Here is a 22,069-nt window from a genome sequence, read left to right on the forward strand (position 1 = left end):
TGCATTAAATTGATTTAAAATCCTGGCATTTTTAATAAAATAAAACCTTCAGACATGAGTGTTGCAACTTAGTCTCTGTAAAGACTTCTGAAATTTTGTTAGGAGCTGAAGCAGACCCTGTGTAACCAGAGCAGGAGTCTACAGAAGTCCATGGAGACTTATCCTTAAAAGCTCTTTGGACATGGCTACAAGAAATGGAAGGACACAGATTACAGTTTTGAAGGATGCTTTCTGTGGGGCGCATGGCACTACATCCCCACTACCTCTTTTTTTTTTTTTTTTTAAATTATTTTTTTATTTGTTTTAAGTGCTCTGTGTTTCAGGATGTGTGTCCGTCCTTAGGTTGTGTGACTGGGCAGTTGCAGAGCTGTGCTGCCTGCCAAGCCCTGAAAGAAGACCACAGGGAGACTGTAGGGCATCATGCGGTGTAAAAGTCCAGATGGTGTCTGTGGGAGGCCTGAGTCACTGTGGCGTAGGCTGTGTTTGACACTGCCACCCGAGCCATCCCAAACGGGTATCAATGTGGAGGTGTGGAAGATGGTTGGGAGGCTCCTAGGATTACCATGGTTTCCTGCAAACCCCACATGTGGGGTAATTGTAGGGGTTCTAGGAGGAACTTTTTCTCCTTCTTGCAGAAGCTCAGATGATGATGGGGAAGAAGAATCAGCTGCTCAAGGGAGCAGACAAACACACGATAATCTTTACAGAGTGCACATGCCCAGCCTCTATAGCTGTGGGAGTAGTTATGGCAGTGAGACCAGCATTCCAGCAGCAGCACACACTGTCAGCAATGCTCCCGTCACAGAGTACATGTGAGTATCCCAACAAGAAGGATGTTTTGTGGCTTGTCCAGGTTGCTTCACTCTGATTCCTGTTGTCACTGAGTGCTGTGAGGCTGGCACTTTCAACCAAGCAGTAGAAAGTGATGAAAGATTTTGTCCAAAGCGTCAAAAGGCAGGTTTTCTGATTGGCATCTAATGGGAGAAGGGAATAGCTTAAAAGCGCTGCAGTAGAAGGAGTTGTATTAGACAGCACAATCCAAAATGTGAACAGCTTTGCCCTGCAGGATTTAGAAAACTGTCTAGAGAAAAGAAGTAGGAAAGTATTGTCTGGGCTCCTTATTACATGGTGATTCTGATCACCAGAAGACTGAATTCTTCGGACAGAGCAGTCTTGCCAGAAGATTTTAAGCCTCCTGAGAGACTGAGAGCCAAGACAAGACCTGCAGACTCTGTCCTCCTACAAAATTTCAGTCAGCTCCGACATCTGTTGCAGTCCAGAGCTACCTAGTCCAGATGAGATCTTCAGAGCTTTGTCCAGAAGTGCCTAAACCTGATCACACTTGTACTGCCTTCAGGGCCCATCTTTTTTAGGCCGACACATAATTTTGTTCTTCCCCTTAGACTTTGTCCTCATTTTATCTCTATTTCTGCAGCTTGGCAGTTCTGATGCTGTAGGGAGGCAGATTTTTCGCATGGACCTATTTTTAAATCACTTGACGTGATTCAGTGTGGGCCCTTCTGAGTAAGAGTGTAAAGATAGTGCTTGATCTGAGGAAAATAATGCTAGTTTTGTGCCCCTATCTGAAAAAAAGGGATCCACCTGGCCTGCAAGAAAAGTTTTGAGGGAGACTGGCCTGACACGGTAGTTCTGGGGGTGCATATGCTCCGTCCCGTGTCACCATCGGAGACCTTCCTGAGAGAAGCATGGCACGTGCCCCCTGTTATCATGTGTGTCTTCCTTTCCTAGGAGCCAGAATGCAAATTTCCAGAACCCCCGTTGCGAGAATACCCCGCTCATTGGCCGGGAGTCCCCACCTCCCTCAGTAAGTCTCTCTTTACTGCTCCTCTCTGCTTCGGCAACTTTGGGCAATACACGTTTACCACTCCTGTATGTTCTCAAGAGAGCTGATTGTGCAGCCAAATGCAGGATCTGGCCCATAAAAGGCAGAAATTTGAACAGACAAAGCATGTCTCACCTCCCATGGAGGATGAAACCTTGCTATTCTACTTTGGACGTTGCACATAAAAAGAATAAAACTCCATCTATTAACACTTGCAATGCTATGGGCCCAGTCCTGCCACCACTGAAGTGCATGAGTATCTTGGTGGGTGACTTCAGCAGGATGATTCACTTGCATGCATTGTACTTGCTATCTGTGGCATTGGTTCCTCAAGTTTAAAAAGAAACTTGTTAAAACAGTAATTTCAGAGTTATTGCTGAAACTCTCTCCTTAATTTGCCCTAAAGAGATGGTAGAATGAAACCCGTATCCTTTTTTTTGTTGAGATTTTTTTGTTTAATCTTTCTTTCACAACTGTTTTACTTTCTTTAGAATCTATTTTTGTATTTAATTTCCTATGGAGGAAGAAAAAAACTTTCATGGAAGGTTTTGGTATTTGGAGTGGCCTGATAGCCATTTCTGTACGCTGGATAAAACACGGGCTTGCCTACATGTCTGTGTAAGAACTAGATGAATCTTGCCCTCCTTCACTGGATCCTGTAAGCCTGACTTACATCAGAACTTGGAGAACGTGGCATCGCAGTGCTCACCAACTTGGTGGTGTGATTCCAGAGGATGAGTAGTAGCATGCTTCATAATCAACCAGTCTTATTAGGAATAAGTATAAAGAAAATACACTCTGTGATGTGTGGTTCAAATTCATGGGAAGGGGAGGATGAAGGAATAGGAGTTGTGGTGGAAGAGAGGACAGCACAGTCACTAGAGCCCCAGTGGCCTAATGGGTAAGGCACTGGGCTGCTGAGCTGGGGATCATAGGTTCAGCACCCTTCCAGCAGGTGCCTTTGTTCAACAGGTGTGAGGCCCTGGATGGGGAACGCAGTGACTTGAGGAACAGGAGGCAATGGCAGCACCTTGCTGCTCAGCCTGGCCCGTTCCTAGTTGGGAATGGATTGGACCGAACCTACCGAATAGCAGAACCAAAGTACAACATGGAGGTGGTAAGAGGTGACTTGGTCACTGTGTATCCTCCATCAAAAACAGTTCCTGCAAAGCAAGAACAAAAAAAGGAGTCAAAGCAAAAAAAAAGAAAAAAAAGTTGCAGGAAACTCAAAGCAAAAAAAAAAAGGAGTTAAATTAAAAAAAAAAAAGTTGCAGGAGACACCTTTTTAAAGGGAACAGGAGGTATGACCCACTTCACCCCTCATTCCTTCTGAGGAAAAGTGCTGCCTTGCTGGGACCAAGGTTAAAGGTGTAAAAAAAAAAAACCCATTACTGCCTCAAACCGTTTAGGGACATGGTTTAGTTAGGTTGTGGCTGGTCTCTTCCAAGCAAAATTATTCTATGATGTTCTATGATGCTATGTTTTCACGTCAAAAGGACCAGTTCATCTTGCTGTAGAGAAAGCGGAAAGTCTACTTGGCCAGGCATCTTTCAGGCTTCAAAAAGGGTTTTTTCCTGATTCCTGGTGGCACTCTTGCGAGCTCGGGTAATGTTATCTGCTCTCAGCAAGAAGATGGTCCTCAGAAGAAGAGCTGATGTGCTGCACATAGAACAGTGTGGCAGATGCTTTCCCACTGGCGTTCCCTGTTGTAGGAAGGACACTGTCCCTCTGCTGCTGCCAGGGCACGTGTTCCTTCAGTGTCTGTAGGCCAAGGTCCTGCTTCCCCTTCCCCTCCAGCTCTTCTGCTTCAGAGAAAGCACATTCCTTTCTGCAGGGGCTCTAGTTATGCAAGAAGTTCCCGGGTTCTTCAGTGGCTGTTTGCGTTAATACCCTGAGGGGTAATCTGAGTTCTGGTGCCTTAGGCTGGTTTCTGAGTGTAGATAAAGATGAGGGTTTGTGGTTTTTTTTCCAGAGTAACTTGACCTGACAGCCATTCAGGATGGCCTATAGGGACGTGCAGGATCTGGGGAAGGAGGAGAGTGTGGCGCTGCACCTATAGACATGGGGAGCTTCTCTCTAGATGAGGCAAGGACCAGGCTATAGCATAAATGTGTTTTCTAGAGGGACATAGATGGGTAGTGGAGAGAAGAAAAATACTGTCTACTCTCAAATTGGCAGGCAGCGGGGAAGGAGGCTTTTCTGGGATTTTTGTATTTGCAGCTCTCCATAGCAGCTGGCTGAGACTATACTGAGGCAAAAGAAATTGTAACTTTTCATAGCAAATAATCTGTGGGAGGAGAGAAATGAAAAGGCAATACCAATGCACATGTCCCTGCCCTTTTTGGGGAGAGAGCAAAGGGTGATAACCACTCAAATAGGTTATGTCCAGTGGGTGGACAGAGCTGATATATTCCGTTTAGCTTTCTGTGAACAGATGGTGAAAACTAAGATGTGATGATCCTGCTGCATTGTTTGTCCGTTACTTTTCCTGGCTTTTTGTTTGTTTGTTTGTTTGTTTGTTTGTTTTTTCCCTTCTCTCATTCCTTCTGTTTTCTCCTTCTTGCCACAGGACTATTCCCGTAGGGTTGTAGAGCCCACCTTGTCACTGACACACACCACAGCATTTCACTTGCTTGCACTGTGTTTTTCATGCACGTTGAGGCTGCACTCTCTTTTTCTCTCTCTTTCTTGCGTCATCACAGTTGTATTTGGCTGCCATGGACAGTAGCAGCCATATGAGCTGGCAGCTTAAGCCCTCGGACAGTGCACGGACATACTGGTAACAGCGCCCGCAAATGGAACAGGTACTGGAAAAAAGGTCCTTCTTGCTCAACCCCTTCTCCACTCCCAACCACTCCCTTCATCCCTGCACTGTTTATCCCAGGCCAGTGCCTTTTATTTCTTCGCATTCCTTCCCTCTGCACCTCCCACCCCGTTCCCTCCTGCCAAGGGTTAAAATTAAAATCAGTTTTTGCTCTGGTGCAGACTCAAGGAGCAGTAGCAACCTTGTAAAGGCTTCTGGTGCACGTTGCGAGGGTTTTAGGCTCTCGTGCCTCACAAAAGCTAACTCCCAGCAGCTTCAACTCAGAGTCCACCCTTGAGAACAGCTCGAACGCTTAGTACTGGGTGATGCTTGGATGTAGAACTAACCTTCAAATGCAGAACACAAGTTCTCCCATCACAAGAAGCCCTTTTTTAGAAGTAAAGAGAACTAATCTAGCAGCTTTTCAGTCGGGACTGGCTTGTCTTAATTCAGCTTTTTGGCTTCCCTTGAGACTTGCTGCTGTTCTGTTTGTCTTGATTGGTCATAACAGCATGTGCCCAAAACGACTTCCCTGCCACATGCTTTAAGCTCCTCAGCGCGATTTTTCATTTGTTGAAAGATCCTGACTGGTAATGGTGGCCTGTCCTGAAAAGTTACTTCATTGCCTGTTAGATCTGTGTGCAGCTTCTCCTTTTATCCTTGCATTTAAAGTCAGAAAGGAGCGAGTTTAAAGAATACTTCCCTAAAGGTCCAGACATAAGCACTAAGATCTATTTCATTCTGTTTCAAAACCTTTTACTGTTTTGTTTGTTCTCTGTGTGTCCGAATCATCCCATCCATGTCCCACCGGCTCTGTGAATGGGGCCTTCCTAGTACCATTTCACCGTCTGAATTCCCAATGGGCTGTAGTGGCTGATGTCCTCCAAGATATCCAGTGTTTCTTTTACAGTGGTCCATGATAAAGCCACGTACCTACAGAAAGAGTAGGTTGTCTGCATTAGGCCGTGTAGTTTTTAGCTTGGTTGAATATAGGGTATAATTAGAGCTGCCTGGTGTGAAGGACAGTGCTCCCTCAAGGGAACTGCGGTCACTCAGTAACTGGAAGGTGTTGGGTCCAGTTGGAACAGAGGGCCTGTTGCTTTTGGCTCATGCAGTCAATGACCTGTATCTGACATTCTGTTCCCAGAAATACATGTCCATAAAGCTGCTGTTCCTTCTTCCCTGCCATTCCTGTTGGGACTCTTGTCAGCCTCCCATCGGATTCCTTTCTGTCATGTTGCTGCTTGGTCTGCGCTCTTGCTGCCTCTTGCCGTTTGTCTGCCTGCCTTGTGACGTGCTGGGAAGGTGCCGTCTACATCGAGTGTCTTGGTGCCCTCTGCCGTGGTGCATGAACACGAACTTGTCTTGAAGCATGGTGCTAGCACCCTTGAGAGGGCCACAGCTTTCTTAAATCTTGCAAAGACTGCTCCCGGGTGTCAGCTTATGGTGGGTTTTCTGCTTTTTGGTTCCTGCAGGTAGTGTTGTAGTGGTGTTAAGATGGGTCTGTTCCATGAAATAAAATGGTGTGTTCCATGAAATAAAATACTGCTTGTAGCCGGGGGGAATTCTAGTGTCTTCATTCTGGACTTAAAACCTCCTCTGGGCTGAAACACGACCTGATCTCAATCTGCACTGTCTTCTGTTTACCTAAGGTCACACCCAGAACTTAATGTGGCTGGCTGCAGGGCTGAGAAAAAGGCATTGCATTCTTTCCAAGACTTTAAAAACAAACAGAAGCTCTGTTCTTTTGACTTTGAAAACTTAAGTCCCTTTGAATTCATATCCCACTGGCTGGAATTGGCTGTCTCCCTGCATCTTGCACCTCCCATACATAATGATACCAAACCCTGGGTGTTTACTGTGCTCCAGCTCAGCTATTTGAGAGGTGGATCAACCTTTAAGAACTTCAATCCAGAAGCTTTGGTCTCTATTGGATTACCTGAATAGCTCTGGCAGGAAATCAAAGTCAGGGTAGCTGAACAGAGATATATGTGGGTTTTTTAACCACAAATAGTAAATAGTTTATACTTGGAGTCATGTTTTCATATAGAAAGTAATCTTACAGCATAGCTCAGTTAGCTGTGAAATACTCGTGGTCTGCACAGGGCTTGGTAGAATTTATCATCTCTAAAATTAACTGCTGATTATTCCCATTAGTTGGGTGGGGTGTGTTTTTTTTTTTTTTTTTTTTTTTTTTTTTTTTTTTTGCAAGCAATGATTCCTTTGTACGCAGGCTATACATGTTAAGCACCTAACTAGTATGTGCTGGCAAATCATACCTATGAAAGTTTATACCCTCAACAAGGCTGAATGTGAGGGAGGGACTTTGGGTTTTTTTTTTCTTTGGAGGAATACAAAAATAAATTTGTGTGCAATCTGCTGTGTTTGTCCTAGCTGACCGGTAAGTGACTGAGAAGTGTGCTGTGGTGAATAGCACAAGCCGCCAGGAGAAAGGGTCACAAGAAATCTTTTAGGTACTCTTTTTAGGGTAGCTGACGGTGTGATGGAGGTATGGGTTGAAACTCGTCCTCTGTGCTGTTTTTGAAAGGGTAAATGAAGGGTGTATGGGCACGTGAGTACTTCCAGTGAGAGTACGGGAAGAATGACTGCATTGTGCGTGTTCTTTAACCTTCTATGAAAGCTCCTCTTTTAAGGAAACTAAATGCAACTGTATACCTCATAGCTGCATCAGGCTCTCTATCCCAGTTACCTCCAAGTAGAGTCCAAGACCTCCTCAGCTCTGAATTGTGCTCAGACTTTAAGCCTTTAGAAATACTTTTTAAAGGAGCTAAAGACTTAGTTAATTTAACTATGGAAAATATAGTTTAGTTTCATATCCATGTGACTGGCAGGTGTCTGCTGATACATCTACATCTGCTCGCCTGTCCAGGTATTGGATCTGTGTATTCCACAGCATCTTTCCTCTACTTCCCAGCAGAGGATGCGCTGAGGACGTGGGTGAGGGACTATGATCAACAGCATGTGGAGCAAAGTGGTCATACATGGAGACAAATGCAGTGATTGAAGATCCAGCTCACACTGATAGAGCTGTGCTGGTTATGAGAGGTGCACAATGAAGTGTTAGCTCTCTACTTCAGGTTTCAGTCATAGTTATCACGGTCATTAGCAACACGCTTTAACAGGAGTACCTGGTTCAAGCTGTAATGGGAAAAGGTACAAAGGCGCAAAAATTCTGAGTTAAGGAGAGAACGTCAGCCCTAACTCTGACTACTCTGAGTCTTGATTTGTTCCTTATGTTGGATTGCAGGTAGGTTTGAATGTAAAATGCCCTCTGCTTGACTGTCCAAATCTCATGTTCCTGATTACTTCATTTTAATGACACTTAAACAACTGTGGAGTAAATTCTTTTTGACTTCTCCCTCCATGATGGGTGTAATTTATACATCCTTGCAATGCAGTTCATCAAGTGGCCTTTCTTGATTTTAATGCTCTAAAGAATGTTGATGTTGCATGTTGTGTACTGAACCTACATGACTTGTCCAAGAAGATGCATGATAACCTTCAATGATCAGATATTTTTTCTATATACTTCTTACCAAACCTTAGTACCTGGAAGTTCTCTGTTCATACTTATTTCCTATTACATGTCACGTATAGAATACAAACAAAAAATGAGCAATCAAAAGCATTTTTCCTTCTAAGACCTTCTTCTTGGCATGATACTTGGCTGGTAGTTTCAGCATTGCACTGTCTGAAATGTGCCCTAGTTACTCTATGAGAAAGTTCTTTGACTTCTAAGCCTCTCTGAGCCCATTGAGTTAGTCTTATATGCTTTAATAATGCCCTAAACTTTATTTCTGAAGCAGTAGTCCCATTTAATAAACCGTATAGAATATAATCCTTAAATTGGCCCAGCCTGGTATTTTTCTACCTCTTTCCTTCTCACTGGCAAAAAATACATCTTAAAAAGAGAAAGAACAGATGTACCCTTTGTCTTCTAAATATAGATGCCATTTCTGGGCCAGAGTTTTATATTAAGATCCATGTTCTGCAGAAAATTTTCCAATTATGGAAGACACTAAAAGATGAGTGTGCAAATAAGCCACAGGTGTCTTCATCTTGTGCTGATGGGGTCAGCTCTGCCAAAGGAGCAGCTTCTCTCTTCTATTGTGCAGAGGTTCAGCCTGGGTCAGTCTTTGAAGGGGAAACTGATAAAATACTATTAATTCTCTGAAAACCTCTTTGGATAGCTGAGCTTTTGAGAGCCTAAAGATGCCTCATAATGTTCTTTCCCAGTGGACAAGATAAATCGTACCTCCTGGTGTGGAGCTGCCTTTTGGTCATCTCTTTGCCAGTTTAACTGGCTATTTTATGTGGTTCAGTTTTAGAGGTGATAAAAAGTCAGTATGCTGAAGAGCACTCTTGGGAATTAAGATGTGGGTATTACAGAATTATTCAAGCTCCAGCTGGTATAAAAAGAGGGGAAAAAAATGTCTGTTCTTGTTGGTTGGTTGTTAGTATCATAGCAGCAGAATCCCAGAAGCAGTAATGTGGTCATGATGAAGGCATTGAACACATTGGCATAAAGAGGCAAAGTCTTTTGTTCTTACTGCCGACTATTATTTACATGCTTTTCAGCTTGCTATTCAAAGCTGAATGGCGTATGTTACCTCAGTAGCTTCTGGGAGCTGTTTTGGATTACCTTGCTTAGAATAAAACAGAAGATATGAAAAACAAACCCCCTCAAACCAAAGCAACCTCTCATCTTTCTGACTTTCTTCTCACCCCCAAGCTGGAGTCTTGTCTACTGCTGCGTGGTACGCAGGTTGGATCCCAACCCCCAGTGGATTATTGCCCATCCGATAACCATAGCTAATATCGTCTGGTTTAACGGCAGCCTGTTTCCAACCTGACAGAGTCCGTTCTTTCTTGGGCGTAGATTGTTCAGAGATTCATTCTTCCACACTTTTCTTTCAAACGGCCCATCTGTGATGCATGCCGTCTTCCGATGCCCTCATTACTGCAAAATGCAACGTGAAAATGCAGTGGACACCCATTTTCTTTTCAACCTCCTTTTCTGGCATGGTTGAAAGCAACAACATGACTGAGAGAGGATGAAGGTGTGAGGTGGGTCTTTATATCTTCATCATTTCGATTTCCCTCTCTTCTCCCAAGCGAAGTACGGCGTGTTTTGACTCAATGACTGCTGGATTTCCTTCTATGTAGAGAGCCTGGATAAACCGTTAGCCCATCTGCACTGACCTGGCCAGCATCCTTGCAGCAGGCTGGCAATATGTCACTCAGACTGGACTGTGCAGTGACTTGTGAGACTTTCCTTGTCAGATCCAGCAGCTCTTTGATACACGTGCTGTAAATACAGACCATTTTATGCTGGGAGGTGGTCGTAATCTGTGGTTCCGTGTTTGCATTAGTCATTCTGGCTTACTTTTCTGTTTGTTTTGTTTTCTTTTGTCTTGTCTTCCTCCAGTACACCTCCAGCATGAGAGCCAAATACCTCGCCACCAACCAACCTCGTCCAGATGCTGGCAGTGTGCATTAAAATGAAAAAAGCAAAAGCAAAAAAGCAAACAAACAAAACACAAAACCCACACATGCAGTCAAACTAAACAATGTGCCAACTGCTGTGCCCCTGTGCTGTCCTCGTAGAACAATCCTGCAGTTCTGCCCAAAATCCAGTGCAGCTCCTTCTGTTTCTCCAGTCCAGACCGCCCTCCAACCTGGTACCTGCCCACTGGAGTGGAAGCCCCTTTTGAATTTAAGCCTTCAGCTTGTTGTACCTGATGTGTGAGAGAGAGCAAGCACGTGCGGGCAAGCAACTGAGAGCACCCAGGCAAGAAACTGGGTCCACCTGACTGGGGGTCAACTTATTAGAGTATCCTATCAGAAAAAGTTGAAGAATCTCTTCTGCCCCCTTTTTTCCACTTCTGTTCCCCAGAGGAGCTCGGTGAAAGATGGTGATAGATCATCTTCCACAGTGGGATCAGCGGTGTGTCAAATGCTGAGGAAGCAGAGGTCCGGTGCCTGTGACTAGTGTACAAGGAGGGAATGCCGAGTCAATGCACGATGCAGCATTTTCTGGGGAGTCCTCTGGTCTGGTGCCCTGTGTGAGGAAGGAGGGAAACTCCTACCTCATGGTGTCACTGCATATCCACTGTAATTTGGGAGCCTGAGGCTCTTCTAGAGCAAACCATTCCACTATCCTGGTTAACTTTAAAAAAACCAAACAAACAACCAATCCATTAGGAAAATGCCTTTTTCTTTCCCACTCTATCTAGCATGTGAATTCTTGAGGAGGAGCAGGGGGTCCCGGCACCAGTCGGGTACACTGTCCATGGCTCTGAACTGACCTCTGCTCCACCAGGGAAGCCCAGGTACTTGCAGATGGCGTTCTGGGTGCTGCCTCTACGAGGCCGACACGCAGATCAAACAGGAGCCAGCAACCCACTTGGTGCCAAATTTTTCCAGAAAAAGACTTGTAAGACTTTATGGGGGGTATTTTTGCACTAAAGAGTTTCAGCTCTTTGATGCTAGATCTTATGGGACAGTCAGCTTGCAAAAGCAAGAGAGACTGGAAGCACCAATGGATTTATAGCATATGCAGACTCTCTCTGCAGGAGTGACCTGCTGGACTTTTTTTTTTTTTAATCATAATTTACAGCACAGGGTTGCTGAACTGACATTAATGGAGGTTTTCGGAGCCTCAGTCCTAAAGCTCACAAGATCGTCAGCGTATCTCTTTCTGTGTTCCAGATTCAGAAACCCAAATGACATCTGGAGAATATTGTGACTGTCAGAATGCGTTTTTGATTTTATTCTATTTCATTTTGTTTCTCAAGGCACATTGCTAACCACTATCTGACCATACTAAGGCACATGTAAGGCATCTTTCTAGACGTGAGGCAGAACAAGGCTTGCGAAGGGGCAGCTGGGTGCCTGCAGAAGGCAACATCCTCCATTGGTGCTGTACTTTCCACTGAAGAGCCATGCTCTGAGGCGCTGACGGCTTCCCACTGGAAGAGGAGACTGTCTCCTGCGAGGTGCTGTCAAGTATTGCCCTTTCAGTAGGGTAACTATGATATTCCTTTTTGTCTTTTTTACCTCTGAGCAGGGGCATCTTAGTGTAGCTGCTGAGCATTATATTAAATAACCGGCAAAAGAAACAAAGTGGGAAACGTCTCTCAAACTGGAGTTGAGCCATTGGCAGAGGCAGTTAGTCTTCAGCTCAGTGATGTTCAGACTCAGTGTCTGTTTAACCACATTTGCTGTACGGGGCACAGAATCTACCAATCTGCCTTTACTCAAGTCAGTTGCCTTCTTGTAGTGAGGTTGGAATTGCTCCTAGCAGGTAGCTAACTAGGATGATGGTATGTGCTGTAAAATCATACCAGCTCTGTGGAAGAGCAAGCTTTGGGACTCCTCTTAAGATAGAAACCACTAATGGACTGTGAAACCTGTAGGCCAGCTCTTACCATTCAAAGGAGTGAGGGAGACAGGGAGGAGGCACCACCGTGCAAACAGGACGAGAAGGTTTTGGAGACAACTTCACACTTCACCATAAATCTCTGGAAGCAGGATTTTCTTGCTCAGGACTGAGTACGCCCTTTCAAACATGTCTGATGGGCTTCACACTGAAACATACCTCTGCATTATCAAATAACAAGGGCAGGGAATCGCAGTCACAGGTGGTATGGAGGGACGTTGTGGTTCAAGGGCACCAGGTTTTCCACCTTGTCTTAAAGCCTATCAGGAGACCGGGGTGTGCAAGCACGTGGCGTGATCAGCTTGCAGGGCATGCAGCAGATATCTGGGGGCAACTGGACCTTCCCCTCGCTTTGAAGAAGCAAGAGCCATATAATCCTTATTAAGACTGAGTTGTTCTGCCGTCATCTCTCCTTGCAAGGATGTGCTCAGATTGCTACGTAGACTACCAATTTCAGGGGAGCTGCCCTAAAGTCTGTGGCCTGGTCCTACTCATTGAAGGCAAGTGTTTTGAAGGCTGGAGGGTGTGGGGAACCCTGTGGAAACAAGTTCTTCTGTATATTGACTTTTCTGTATACAGAATGCATCCTGAGCATGTGTGTGACTGCACTTTGGGTCAGATCTGAATTGTCACGGTGATGTTGTCTGTGCCAGCGGGGATAACGAGGGAGCGAGTGTTTGCCTTTTTTGTTTGCAGCATCCGACGGAGCGGCCACTTTGACCTGCTTCCTTCCAAGGTTTGACGTAGCCACTCATAACACCCAGAACAACTTCTGGGAATATTTGGGGCTTGCAACAAGGCACAGATGTGGAGATATGTGCTCTGTGACTTCAAACTATAACTGGAAAGAATGTTACGGAGATAACATTTTGCTCTCTGGAGGCCAGCATAACGTGACTGCAGTGTGAGCTGTGTACCTTTGTCCAGCCAGCACTTCCTTTACTTGACATGGATATTGCACTTTTGTAAAGCATCCTGGAACTCTGCTGCCCCACTGCATGCTGTGCAGAGCGCTGGATAGGAAACACAGACAAATGAGTTTCTTTTGGTTTATTATTACTTTTTTTGGTTTTTTTATTTTATTTTACTGGAAGCTTGAGCAACAGTGTGGCATTTCTGCAGGCTGGTCTGAGTGGATCTGCTGAAGAACAGATGGCCTTTGCCTATTCTTATGGCTGCGACATAATCAGTCTCATCCATATGGTCACATTTTGTCTGAGGAGTGGACTTTCAAAAGCCAAGATCTCCCAGACTCTGTGCCTCCCTCTCGGGTGAACAGCAGGTGCTATCTGGCGAAGACTCATCTGTTCTAGATGACATTCATGGTTGAGGGAGTCCAAACTCTTCAAGCTGTAGGAGGTAAAGCTGTAGAGACTTCTCTCTCTTCCACTGTCTCTCTGTTTTTAATGTGACAAATGCCAAGGCCATATCACTTGGTGTGTCCCAGCTGACCTTATTGGAACATTACTCATCTTACTGGTTGCTAGCAAAAGGGTCCAGAATTCAGGGGAGATGCGATTGGCCTCTGGACACCTCCAGATGAAAGGCAGCTTGTCTGGTTGAAGGTGACTGCATTGGTGAAGTCGCTTCATGTTACTTTTTCAGAAGCACAAATGTGGTCATTGGCTTGTCTGGTTGGCTTGGTTTATTTCCACTGCATCATCATGTGTGAGTGACACTTTCTTTTGGAACTGAGAACTCTTCCAAGCACACAAACATCTCCACAATGTGAAATGTAAATAGCATGTTGGACTCTTGTGTCCAGTGTTCAAGACTGCATTGTAATTGTAAAGGAAATCGAATCGAGACTTGGCTGTGAATTTTTTGTGCTGTCTTGGGAATATAACTGTAGTGTTTGTATCCTGTATGTATTATTAAACTGATTTCATTTTATGTGCTGATAAAAGGGTTCAAGATAAGATTTTTAGCGTGCATCCATGTATCCAAATGTGAAGGATGGAGTGCTCCCTTTCCCTCCTGTCCTTTTTAAGTTTTCTCCATTTGATAGGTGTTAATTTTCCGTGTACAGTCATCTCAGCCAAGATGCAAGGATGCTCATTTGAGTGCTTTGAGGGGGACACAGTGCATGGGGTTTTAAGTGATCCTAAGTTAGGATTTCCATAGCAGTTCCCTGAAAATACATGAAAAGTTTGGCCTTTCTGAGAGTAAACTATTTCTCAGGGGGGCTGCTTAGCCATCGCTCATGAGAGCTTTGAGTGCTGCAGGGTGGCAGCAGACAGGAGTGGGTGGATACCCGTAAGAGCAAGGTACAGGTACCTGTGTGGATAAATCCATTGCTTCTGGTCCCACCTTCTCCTTCCTTCTAGCAGCAACTGGAATACCCTGCCGAGCCCTTTGAAGAAAAGAGAGGTGTCTTGGCTTGTTGATTCTAGCCACCCCACCTGATCCAGTAGATGAGGTGGGTGGGTTTTCCTCTGGCTATGAAGGGGAGGTGTCTTTGAAGTACTTCCTACCTGGGGACCAAGGAGAAGCCAGAGCCTTCCCCAACTCAACAACGAGTGAACATCTCGGGTGGGAGGAGAAAAGCCCTCCAGGCAGATACTATGGAGTTAGATCTAATACCTTGAGAGAAGAGACCCAACAAGACTTAGTCTGTACCTTTAACCGGGTGGCTTCTTTCATCACAGCCTACTCTCATTTTCTATAAATGGTTTGTGTGCATGCTATAGATGGCTTCCCTAGTCATTCCAGGAGGCCCAGCAGAAGCGTGGGATGTTTTGGTAGCAGTTCCTAGAGGACTAGCCAGTGATCTGTGCTTTCGGATCTCCTGCTGAGCTGGGATGGTGAGTGTGTTGCCCAGCTGGGGGAGAGAAGGGACAGGTCAGTGGTGGCCTGGAGCTCCTGGGTGCTCACCCAGCCCCTGTGGCTGCATGTGTCAACAAAGTGGAACATAAACTGACGTACAACCAGAAAGTTCAAAAAATTCCTTTCCTCAAGAGGGATAACTGTAGCATGAAGCTCTTAGGTGCTCTGCATATTTGATACCACATTGCTCCTCACTATGCAATTCCCACCTCCTTCCTTCCTCTTCCTCCTCTGATCTCACACCAAGACTTCTCCAGTGGCTGCTGCCCAGGAGGCCACTGAAGTCCCAGAAAAGCGTCATTTCTTTCATTGTCCTCTGCACTGGGTCCAGGTGCCCAGCCGTCGCGTCGCGTGCCTCAGGTCCCTTGGTAACGGGAGGCCCCGTGAGTTTTATCCACATCATTCAGAGGGAAGTTTTTTTTTCTTGGACACTGTGCACAGAAACCTAATGGTGAACATGTACCTGGCCTTTTTGTAACTTTTCTGTTTTTTCTTCTTAACCATAATGGTTGTATATCATACCACTTTATATACATATATAATATATAAATATATATAATTTTTTTAAAAACTTTGGACCTGCTAGTTTCTTTCAAGTGTTCCTGCACTTACCCAAAATGTTTTTAAATTGTGAGGGTTAAAGAGGATTGAGCCCATTTTTGTATCTTTACTTTTAATTCTGTAGTTCTATTGATTGTAATGTAGCTATTTTTTACTGTAACTTTTTGGTTTGCAAATACTAAACAAAAAAACCTAAATGTAATTTCTGTGGTTTCTATTCAGCTTGGGTTTCATGTTTTAAAAATAAACAATTTAAAACCACTATTCCTCTTTACTGATTCTTCTTTTCCCTTTTTTTTTGTTGTTGTTCGTAAACCTGCCTGAATTTTTGTTACCTTTGATACACTGTGGTAGATCCATGAAGTGGGGATGGGCAGCAGAGCAATGAAGTCTAATAGCTGGTAGAGGATGGAAGGAATAGGAATGTGAGTGCCCTGGACTACAGAAATCAAATTATTAGTGTCACACGTGCTGATATGTGTGTGAGATGAAGTGTGTGCACATGTGTGAGCAGGGCTACTTTCTTCCTTTGCTTCTAGGTCTCAGCCTGATCTGCTTGCTGTTAGAAATCATAGACTTTGTGATTTCTAATCCAACTTGAAGACTGGACTGTTACGATTGAATTGGACAGCTTCAGAAGAATGTCTGAAGAAAAGATGATCGAGATGGACGTTTCCTCCAGGGGAAGCTGCACTAACCCTGCTTTACAATGAGGTGGCTTGTACCTCGTGGAGGTTTGGGGGGGAGCCCGGGTGGGTGCCGCCGCGGGGCTGTCCTTGTACCGGTGCCTCTGGGGCTACAGGAGCCGCTGCAGCAGATGCTGGAGCAGCTGGGGGACGCGGCCATCAAGCTGCGGAGACGTTCGCCCTGCGCAGGGTGCCTGGGCATGGGACGCCAACCCCCAGGCCCCTCTGCTGCTTTGCTTATGCCGCACGGGAGCAGCAGTGGACGCAAGCGGTTCGTGTTCACCAGCAGAAGTGCAAGTAGTGTGGAAATACGGTGTGGGGGGACAAGGCGGGACACCAACAGCTCAGCCGCTGCGATGGCATCCGTCTGCAGGAGATACACGTATGTACGTGCCTTGGGTAGCATCGCATGAGGAGCTGGAGCAGCTCAGCGTGGGCTCGTCTTTCTCTGCCCTGCCCCAGGCTGTTTGGGTTTCTTTTTAGTTCTTCATTTGTACTGTTCTCTGATCGCAGGCCCATTCTCCTGCATCCCTATCAAGTAGTGAATTGAAACCTTTGCCTTCTCGTAATTCTCTTGATCTGTTTTCTGCCTGATCCTATCAGTCAAATCGAGGGATTGGGCTCCTGGCTCCGTCCTGTGCTGTTCTTACCCCAGTCTCAGCCCATCGCTTACTGACTGTGGGTCTTGGGGGAACTCCCCACCACCAAACTGCGGTAAAGCCGAACAGCATCTCCTGCTGCCTAAACTCAGCCCCCAGGACGAGGAGCGGGGGGAGCAGAGCAGCCCCTCACGCAGGAGCGCAGGTCTTTTGCGGGGAGAGGATACACCTGTGGGGTGGAAAGGGGCACAGAAAATCCCTTTGGCAGGATTTGGTGACAGCAGGTAGCTCTGTCTATGCTGACTACTCTTGATCTGACTGTGGGTTAAAGCAGAAAGCTCCCAAGCTACGCAGTGATGCTCTAAGGACCAGGGTGGCGGTCCTGGATGTCACCACTAAGGGGCAGAGCCAGTCTGAAAGCCACTGGGAGGGGACAGAATCCTGCAGCCCTGCGTCGTGAGCTGGGATCCCAGGCACCCTCCTCCTGGGTGCTGCTGGTCCTGTCCCGCTCCCTGTGGGAGCGTGTGTACTGTTTACTTGGAAGGCTGGACTGCTCTAAGCCAGGATTTAACTCTGGCTTAGTTAATGCTGTATTTTTTTAAGCACTGTGCGTGTTCGTATGGCTGAAACCCACAGCCTTGCTCTCAAGTCCTGCCCATCGGTACAGTGCAGAATCACAGAGAGCTTTTTGCTGCTTTTCACCCTCATGGCTGTGAATCTCAACAGACACCAGTTTTGCTCCCTTCACTGATGACTGACAGATCTGCCTCCCCATTTTTTTAATTTTTATAAAGGAAGAATCCATTTTTCCTTCCTTATTCCTGATGAGAGATGATTAAACCTGCTTTTTGGTGCAAAGGGCTTGGAGCAGTCAAGGGAATCTGATGGTGTGAGGGAAAATAAAGCCCCCATCAGTGTCAGCATGTAAATATTTTACCAGGTTTATGGAGTCCCACCAGGGATGGGAACATGTGAAGGCCACCTGCCCGGTGACCCTCCCCAGTGCTTTCCAGCCAGCTGTCCCCAGCAGCCACAGGCTTCGCTCGCCCGGCTGCCCCGCTCCCTGTCCCAGCATCTTAAATGATGCAGAGCTGGGAGAAAATGGGGGAGGGTGAAGTATGTGTTTGAGTAAACCTTGTCTTCTGATCAGCCTTCAGTAGTGGTCTGTTAGATCTCTGTACTCGAAGATAAGGCAGGGAGGGATGCCCTGGGGAGATGCTTTCAAACATATTCGTTCCTGTGGTGTGTAGAGCTCTGCTAACAGGAGCATTTTCTCTGGGAGAAGCTGGTGGCCACGGTGTGCTCACTGGGACACGGTTACTAACTTCATGTTCCCAGCTCCTGTAACCTCTTGGGGTGGGAAATAGTACATGCTTTCTGCTGAACGTGGCACCGTGCATGCAGTATCTGCTGCTGCTGCTGAAGCCTGGGTGTGCCCAGCTTCTTTCATCAGATGCACTTGAGAGCTGGAGCCACAGCTTTTTCGCTAGGGTCTCGTCAGGACTTTGCCTCCCCATGTGTCCGAGGAAGGCAGCTGAATGGCATCTCCTCTCCTTTAACCCCTTCTGAAGCACCTCGTCCCCAAGGAATGATCCCGTCTCCCTGTCCCACTTTGCTGGACCACATCTGCTTTGAGGAGGTCCTGGCCGCTCCTCGTGTTGTGGGGAAGGCCAGGACTGATCGCTGAGCACCCGCTGACCACTCAGCTTGAAAGAAAAGCCTGAACGAGGATACTCCAATCAGTCTGACCACATGGGGATGCTGAAGTCCTGCTCTTGGCAGCTGGAAGAGTTTGCAAGCAGAGGCAGCCACAGGAGGGGCGAGGGGACCAATGCTGCAGCAGCCCCCGGGCTCAGCAGGGCTCCTCTGCACCCCGGGTTGTGTTTGCAGCCCAGCCTGGACCAGCTCCGCGGGTCACAACACCACGGTGCAGAGGGACGTGACCACCTGGCACATTTACCGTCAGCCTTCACCAGCACAGGTGGCCTGGCTGCGGCCACCACAGGTCACAGGTCCAGCCACCGTGATGGAGCAGCTGGTCACGTTGCTGTGCCCTTGTGTGGTAGCAAGGGGACGGATGGTGGCAAGAACAGAAGGACCGTGGCTGATGTCCCTGTTGCTGCAGGTGGGACCACAGGACCATTTGCCTTGATTCTGCAGACAGGAAGGTCTCTGCCTGGAGCAGGTTGCATTTCTCACCATGACCTCATCAAAAATCCCTGCTCAGGGATTTTTTTAATCCTGCATTGGTCCATGGAGGGGAGTGGGAGGAAGCACAGCTCCCTTCTCACTGAGAGGTCTTGCAGATGTTGGTGCTGCAGCCTTTCTCTCGCTTCCTCTTCCCACCAGCCAAACACCGTGGGACCTGGTGCTTGCACCCCGTAAATCACTCGGTCACTCATGATCCACTGCAAACACGGCTGCTCTGGGGCCAGGGGATGGGCTGCTCGGGCAGGGAGCCAGCATGGCCCCCCCACTTCTAACCCAACAGCCCATCCCGTGCCCCCCTAGGTAAGGGGATGCTCCCCTGGCTGAGGTGGACACAGCTGGAGCATCACCCAGCGCTGACTGCCACGGTGCCACTGCTTTGCTGTGCGGTGTCCCTGCTGCTTTCATTCCCCTGCTCTCTGCAGGGACAGGCACAAACCTGGCACTGTCCCCCCAGGGAAGCTACCCCGTTGTTGGTTTTTTTTTTTTGGGGGTGGGGGGGAACAGAGGGGGACACATCTGCTGAGGATGAGGATGGAAGGGATGGGAACAGAGCTCTACAACAGTGCTGCAGCTTCATGGGGTCTCGTCTGGCAGCATCGTGGGAAGCGTTTCCAGCTGCTTTTAAGCTGCTGAATTCATCTCCTCCTCCGCTCTTGGCTTCCCAACAGCTACAGGAGCAGAGCTGGCCCTGCTGTGTGGCTGAGGCTGTGGGGAGGGAATTGGTTTTGATCGATTCAAGGCTGATCTTAAGAGTCAGAAAGAGAAAAATAAACTTTGGACGGCTTGCGAGGTATTTACTTTAACCACCTTCAGGTCATGCAGGGGTGGGAAATGGGAGGAAGAAGAAAAAAAAAGGCGAGGTGGGTGATGGCTGGGAACTGTCTGGGGGGGCCTGCCCTGCACACCCCAGAGCTGTGTCTTGGTTGTCCTGCAGCCATCACTGTCTGTTGCAGGGTTTTGCAACCCTGTGCTCCAAACCAAACGATGCTAGTGGGGGATTTAGTGTCCTCCAGCTGCACGGAGCTGCTGGGGTGCAGCTCATGCCCCCATGAGGACCCAGCCCCCCTCCCTCCCAGCACTGGGATGGGTGACTCCCAAAGCTGCATCTGGAACACTGCGTGCATTGCTCAGGCCCCACGATTTGGCCACTTTTGTGTTCATTTCCCACAAATATTCCAGTTTGCTGGGCCAGCGAGGCTGGAAGTGGTGCTTGGACTCAATTCACACGTGTTTCATCATCTCCCGACACCCCCCCTCCCACCCCAAGTCTCAAATATTTCTCACTGCCGTGGGTGCCAGGACGGGTGTTCGTCCTATCACACAGCTCCCCAGTGAGAAGTCCCCATGCCGCAGCAGGGCTGGGAACGCCGTGATTCACACAAAGTCCAGGATAGTGAGTAAATGCAAATTAAAACAACAACAAAAAAAAATACAGAGGGAGCAGCAAAAATGACTAAACCAGTGTGTTACTCTCTGCCCTGAATGCTGCAGCCACCCAGGGACAGGGAAAGCCTTCGGCTGCGCACGGTGCTGGAGCATCGCTTGGGCACAATGGTGTCAACAGCAGCGGTCCCTACGTAATGGCGGTGTCCCCATCAAGCCAGGCTTGTCCTCATCCCACCGCCACACACCAGCACCTCCAAAAGGTGCAGCCTTATCAGCTGCTGCAAGTTGGTGAGAGTAAACAGGACGTCCCACAACAGCACCAGGCGCAGATGAAAGCAGACTGGCCTGACGCACCCGCCAAGTATATGAGAGCAGCAGGCTTTGCTTTTGTTTTCCTTTTGTTTATTAATGCGTGTATTTATTTACTTTTCAGCCCACAAGTAGGGAGGGAGGAGGGAGAGGCTGGGAGCCTGGGGTGGGACAAACCAGAGGGCTGGTGTGCTGCCTGCCCCCGCTCCTGAAGGCTTGGTGTAGTTATTTTTTATTATTTTATTTTCTTCTATTCTCTTCTATTATATATATATTTTTTTTAAGCCCCCTCTAGGTGTTGCACCATGCCCAGCAAACCCCCAGGCTTAACCCTTGCCAAGGGGCTCGTGGTCCTTGCATCAACATCCCAGCCCAGTGCCTTGGTGGACACTTGGCACAAGATTTGGGCTGTTTTGCAGTAAACAGGTCCCCAGCACCCAGCCCTGCCTGGGGCGAGACGGGTGCTGCCCTGTCCTGGTTGCATCTTGCCATCCTGCCTGGCGGGGGTGGAACTGAGGGAGGGCTACCCTGCCCAAAGGGTGACGGCACCGCTGCCGGGAAGTGCCCCCGCTGCCGAAACCACGGCCCCGTGAGCAATAGGAAAATCCGTGGGTGAGCGGCGGTGGCACAGCTTCCTGCGCTTGACGCAGTTCGCCTTCGCTGACCCCACACAGCGTGGGGCTGAGGGGCACCAAATCCTGTACCTGCTGCAGAGTCCCTGGCCCCTGCCCCCGGGTGCTTTGCAGGGCTTGCTGTCTAACCTGTCCTTTCTCCGGGGAGATTTTTGGGTACCTGTAGGGGTTTTTTGGGGTTCAGAGGTCAGGGGGATGCTCAGCTCCCCAGGGCAGGATGTGGAGTTGCCCCCACCTACAGCATCCTAAGGTCTGCAGCGCTTGGGGGAACTTTAGATTTTTTGGGGCTGTCTGAAGGGTGAGTGGGTGTTGAGAGCTGGTTGTTGCTTTAGCACACGCTGACTTCCTGCTAGGCTGTATTTTTAGCAAGGCCAACCCCTGAAAACTGAGAGATTCAAGTGAAACTGTAAAGTAAGAGAAAAAAAACCCAAAAGATGCTGAGTGTGGAAGAAGGTGGGGGAAGGAGAGAATGGCGCAGGCAAAAGCTGGTACCACTACAGCACAAACAGGGCTGGTTTTAAGAAGCAGGGGGGGCAGATCTTATGCTGTTGCCACAGCCCATGAAAGTTGGGGCTTGTCTCTGGCAGGTGGGTGTTTGGTATTGGCTAAAATGGGGGTGGAGGGGGTGAAGAGAGGGCAAGGGTCTCACACAGCCCCCAACCTTCCCACGCACACGCCTGCCCACTGGCTGTTAACAGCACCCTGCTAACAACCGGCTCTCACCTCACCCCCCAGCTCTCACCTCGCCCCC

General features: G+C 47.7%; 1 protein-coding gene across 2 annotated transcripts in view; it reads left to right on the plus strand.

Annotated features, from left to right (window-relative positions):
* Positions 1–15,718, plus strand: part of TTYH3 (tweety family member 3) — a 79,679-nt gene extending 63,961 nt beyond the window's left edge. Inside the window, exons 12-14 of one of the 2 annotated variants that reach the window (XM_065644937.1) lie at positions 636–812; positions 1,750–1,825; positions 10,096–15,718. In XM_065644937.1, the coding sequence (XP_065501009.1) occupies positions 636–812; positions 1,750–1,825; positions 10,096–10,167 (325 nt within the window). In that variant the 3' untranslated portion in view covers positions 10,168–15,718. The remainder of the gene's footprint in view (positions 1–635; positions 813–1,749; positions 1,826–10,095) is intronic. The other variant, XM_065644938.1, reaches the window with a different exon arrangement.
* Positions 15,719–22,069: the final 6,351 nt, after the last annotated feature.

This window comes from Caloenas nicobarica, chromosome 14 (assembly GCF_036013445.1).
Source record: "Caloenas nicobarica isolate bCalNic1 chromosome 14, bCalNic1.hap1, whole genome shotgun sequence".
Classification (NCBI taxonomy): Eukaryota; Metazoa; Chordata; class Aves; order Columbiformes; family Columbidae; genus Caloenas; species Caloenas nicobarica.